Source organism: Lathyrus oleraceus, chromosome 5 (genome assembly GCF_024323335.1).
Source record: "Lathyrus oleraceus cultivar Zhongwan6 chromosome 5, CAAS_Psat_ZW6_1.0, whole genome shotgun sequence".
In the NCBI taxonomy this organism is placed as follows: Eukaryota; Viridiplantae; Streptophyta; class Magnoliopsida; order Fabales; family Fabaceae; genus Lathyrus; species Lathyrus oleraceus.
The window spans coordinates 216,658,699-216,663,450 of NC_066583.1; the positions used below are offsets into that span (position 1 = coordinate 216,658,699).

Consider the following 4,752-nt stretch of genomic DNA (forward strand, 5'->3'; position numbering starts at 1 on the left):
TTGGGATGAATAACGCACGGTGACGACTCTTCTGTCTTTTTCTTTCGCCGGTTGTTTTTTTCGCGCACTGTATTTTTCAGGTTGCGACAACGCCACTCTATAAGCAACTTTTCCCACTCTACTCGTAATTTGATATGGTCCAATGAAACGAGGAGTCAACTTCTTAGCTTTCAATGCTCGTCCAACACCGGTCGTAGGTGTGACTCTTAGAAATACATGATCACCCTCTTGAAATTCCAAATCCTTTCTCCTCTTATCATGATAACTCTTTTGCCTACTTTGAGAAATCTTCATCTTATCCCGAATCATCTTAACCGTCTTGGTAGTTTCTCGAACAATCTCGGGTCCAAGTACCACACTTTCACCAGATTCATGCCAACACAACGGAGTCCTACACCTCCGCCCATACAACGCTTCAAAAGGCGCCATTCCAATACTTGAATGGTAACTATTGTTGTAAGTAAACTCCACCAACGGAAGGTGAGTATCCCATGAACCTCCTTGTTCAAGAATACACGCCCTTAACAAATCTTTCAAGGATTGGATAGTCCTCTCCGTTTGACCATCCGTCTGAGGATGATACGCCGAACTCAACCTCAACTTGGAACCTAAAGCTTCTTGCAAACTCTTCCAAAATTCTGAAGTGAACCTCGGATCTCTATCCGAAATAATACAAAGAGGAACACCGTGCAGCCTCACAATAACATTGGTATAAATCTCTGCCAACTTCGACACCGGATAACTTATGTTAATAGGAATAAAGTGAGCCGACTTCGTAAGCCTATCAACAATCACCCAAATAGCATCACATCCTCTAGATGTATTCGGTAAACCCGTCATAAAGTCCATGGAAATGCTATCCCACTTCCACTCAGGAATTTCTAACGGTTGCATCAACCCCGCAGGTTTCTGATGCTCCACCTTTTATTTCTGGCAAGTCAAGCACGCATACACGAACTGAGCTACTTCATGCTTCATTCTCGAACACCAAAATAATCTTTTCAAATCTTGGTACATCTTAGTCGCTCCGGGATGAATACTCAAACTACTCCTATGTCTTTCTTCCAAGATCATCCTTTTTAAATCCACATCATCGGGAACACAAATCCTATCACGAAACCTCAACACACCTTGTGCATCCAATTTGAAATCCTCATTCTCAGATCGTCCGAGTTCAATGATCACATCAATAAGTTTCATATCCAGCTTCTGAGCCTCTCTAATGCTATTAAGAAAATCATTGTTAATCCTTAACATACCCAAAATCACACTTCTTGGTGTCACCTCGATCACTAAGCTCATATCTCGGAATTTCTCAATCAACTCCAACTCTTTCATCATCAAGGTCGACATATGCAAAGTCTTCCTACTTAGAGCATCGACCACGACATTCGCTTTTCCCGGATGGTAGTTCAACCCAAAGTCATAATCCTTTAGCAATTCCAGCCATCTCCTTTGTCTCATGTTCAGCTCTTTTTGATCAAACAAATACTTCAAGCTTTTATGGTCACTAAAGACTTCAAATCTAGATCCATAAAGGTAATGTCTCCAAAATTTCAAAACAAACACAACCGCCGCAAGCTCCAAATCATGCGTAGGGTAGTTCTTCTCATGAATTCTCAATTGTCTAGACGCATAAGCAACCACCTTACCATTCTGCATAAGCACACCTCCTAATCCCATCTTCGAAGCATCGCAATAAACCACAAATGGTTCCTCGGGATTTGGCAAAATCAAAATCGGAGTCGTTGTCAACCTTTTCTTCAACTCAAGGAAACTTTCTTCGCATCGGACATCCCACACAAAAGCAACACCCTTACAAGTTAACTTAGTCAAAGGAAGTGGCAACTTAGAAAAGCCTTCTATAAACCTCCTATAGTAACATGCCAAGCCTAGGAAACTTCTTATCTCGGTAACTGACGTAGGAGCTTCCCATTGCAACACCGCATCAAGCTTCGATAGATCAACCGTAATTCCGTCACCGGAAACAACATGACCAAGAAAGCTAACTTCTCTCAACCAAAACTCACACTTAGACAACTTAGCATACAATCTCTTCTCTTTCAACACTTGCAAAACAATACGCAAATGTTCCACATGCTCTTCCTCCGACTTAGAATAAATCAAAATGTCATCTATGAACACCACCACAAATTGATCCAAATAAGGATGGAAAATGCGATTCATGTACTCCATGAATACTCCCGGCACATTAGTAACGCCGAAAGGCATCACCTTGTACTCGTAGTGTCCATAACGAGTCCTGAAAGTAGTTTTCTGAATGTCCTCATCTTTCACCTTAATTTGATGGTAGCCCGACCTTAGATCAATCTTACTGAAAATATGAGCACCCACTAAACGATCCATCAAGTCATCGATCCTTGGGAGTGGATACCTATTCTTAATCGTCACCTTATTCAATTGTCTATAATCAATACAAAGTCGCATGCTTCCGTCTTTTTTTTTTCACCAGCAAAACTGGAGCTCCCCAAGGTGATACACTAGGTCTCACAAACTTCCTTTCAAGCAAATCCTCTAGCTGACTCTTCAGTTCAGCCAACTCTGATGCTGACATCCTATACGGCGCCATAGAGATGGGTCTAGTACCAGGTACAAGGTCAATAGTGAACTCAACTCCTCTTTCTGGCGGTGCACTAGGAATCTCATCGGGAAAAACTTCAGGGAAATTGCACACCACCGGCAAGTCCGCAATTACAGCCTGACTCTCCATAGACAAGCTTGCCATCAACAAGAACACCAACGCGTCTTCTTCTATGAACTCCTTCAATTGTTTCTTGGATAACAATTCTATTCTTCCCTCTTCTTCGGCAGAAGAAAACCTCACAGTGTTGTTGTAGCAATTAATATGAACATAGTTGGATTTCAACCAGTCCATACCCAATACTACATCCAACCCGACAAGCGGAAAACAAACAAGATCAACTACAAAATCTTTACCAAATATTGACAAGGGGCAACTCTTACACGCACGATACGTAGATACCGTTCCCTTAGCGGGAACCTCAACAATCATATCTCTACCCAAGGAAGACAAAGAAAGACCCAATCTTTCAACACAATCCGCAGCAACAAAACAGTGTGTGGCACCAGTATCAATAATAGTAATTAAAGGAATGCTATTAATGAAACAAGTACCTCAAATAAGTCCATCTTCATTTGTAGTCTGAGTTCCCGACAAAGCAAACACTTTACCACTCTCTTGTCCCCTCTTTGGCTTCTGACATTTAGCACTGATATGTCCTCCTTCCCCACAGTTAAAGCAAACAACATCCTTCTGCTTACAATCACGAGCCGCATGTCCCGGCATACCACAACGGAAACATCTCGTTTCACCAAGCCTACACACATTACTCTTGTGACCCGGCTTTCCACACTTGAAACAGATAATATTAGCAGGAGCATCTCCCCCACTTGTTCTTCGACCCGGAATCACTTTCTGTTTCCCTTTTCCAACCGGAGTTTCATATGGCTTACCACGGCTGTGTTGACCCCTTCCTCTCTTCTCAGACAAGATCTTATAGTGTGCATTGTTGTCCTCTTCAAAGATTCTACAACTATCAATCAGATCCGCGAAGATGCGAATCTTTTGATATCCCACAACTTTCTTAATTTCCGGACGCAATCCATTTTCAAACTTGATGCACTTAGAGAATTCGGCATTGGCTCCATCATAGTGAGGATAGAACTTAGCCAATTCAGTGAACTTAGCAGCATACTCCGTGACTGACAAGTTCCCTTGCTTCAACTCCGGGAATTCAATCTCTTTCTTTCCTCGCACATCTTCTGGATAATACTTCCTCAGAAATTCTCTACGAAACCCTTCCCATGTAATCTCCTCGCCCGCAGTTTCCAACCTTAGACGAGTGTCCACCCACCAATCATCGGCTTCACCTGACAGCTTATGAGTTCCATAACGGATCTTTTGCACAAGAGTGCAATCCATCACTCTAAAGATTCTTTCAATCTCCTTCAACCAAGCCAAGGCTCCTTCAGGATCATACCTACCCAGAAAAGTAGGCGGGTTGTCCCTCTGAAACGTCGCCAGACTACGAGACCCCACGTTCTCGTCAGCATTGGGTGGGTTCTGGAACGCCTGAGCCATTGCCTGCATAGCTGCAGCAAGAGCCTCATCATTCCTCCCAGCATTTCTTCCGGCCATCTTACACTTCTACTCACAACACACACAAGGATTAGCAACAAATTAACAACACAAGGTCGTTAAACAACAAAAGACTCAACAACGTGGTCGGATGGACCGACCTGCTCTGATACCACTAATGTAACACCCCAATTCTACCCGTCGTAAATTCAATTAAAAATCAGAGTAAACAATTTTCACACAAAATTGAGGCATCACATATATCATTTCATCAACACTTAAACAAATTACACAACACGGCAATTGCGCAAGGATCCACTTAGTCCTTGTTAAATAATAAACAACACTGTATATGGATTCACCTAGTCCATATAGCAGCAATACACAAAAAAATCACAACGGAAATCATTTAGATAATTAAGTCGAGTCGTACATTTACACATTCAAAGAAAACAAGCAAACAAATGCCCATCACAACTATCATATACAATGATATACAAAAGGGCATTCTTACTATCAAAATCATGAAAAGCGTTCATTAACCCCTGAGTGTTACAATCCTAATCAGAGAAATGACGCCAAAAGTGTGCTACCACTATCCTCCTCTCAACGCGGAGCACCTGCACGTTACC

General features: G+C 42.2%; 2 protein-coding genes across 2 annotated transcripts; both read right to left on the reverse strand.

Annotated features, from left to right (window-relative positions):
* Window positions 1-2,431: 2,431 nt before the first annotated feature.
* Window positions 2,432-3,034, reverse strand: LOC127079795 (uncharacterized). Its single transcript, XM_051020162.1, has one exon. It carries the CDS (start codon window positions 3,032-3,034, stop codon window positions 2,432-2,434), a length of 603 nt encoding a protein of 200 aa, XP_050876119.1.
* Window positions 3,035-3,157: 123 nt separating this feature from the next.
* On the reverse strand, window positions 3,158-4,180 carry LOC127079796 (uncharacterized). The gene has a single exon (XM_051020163.1). It carries the CDS (start codon window positions 4,178-4,180, stop codon window positions 3,158-3,160), a length of 1,023 nt encoding a protein of 340 aa, XP_050876120.1.
* Between the last annotated feature and the right edge of the window lie 572 nt (window positions 4,181-4,752).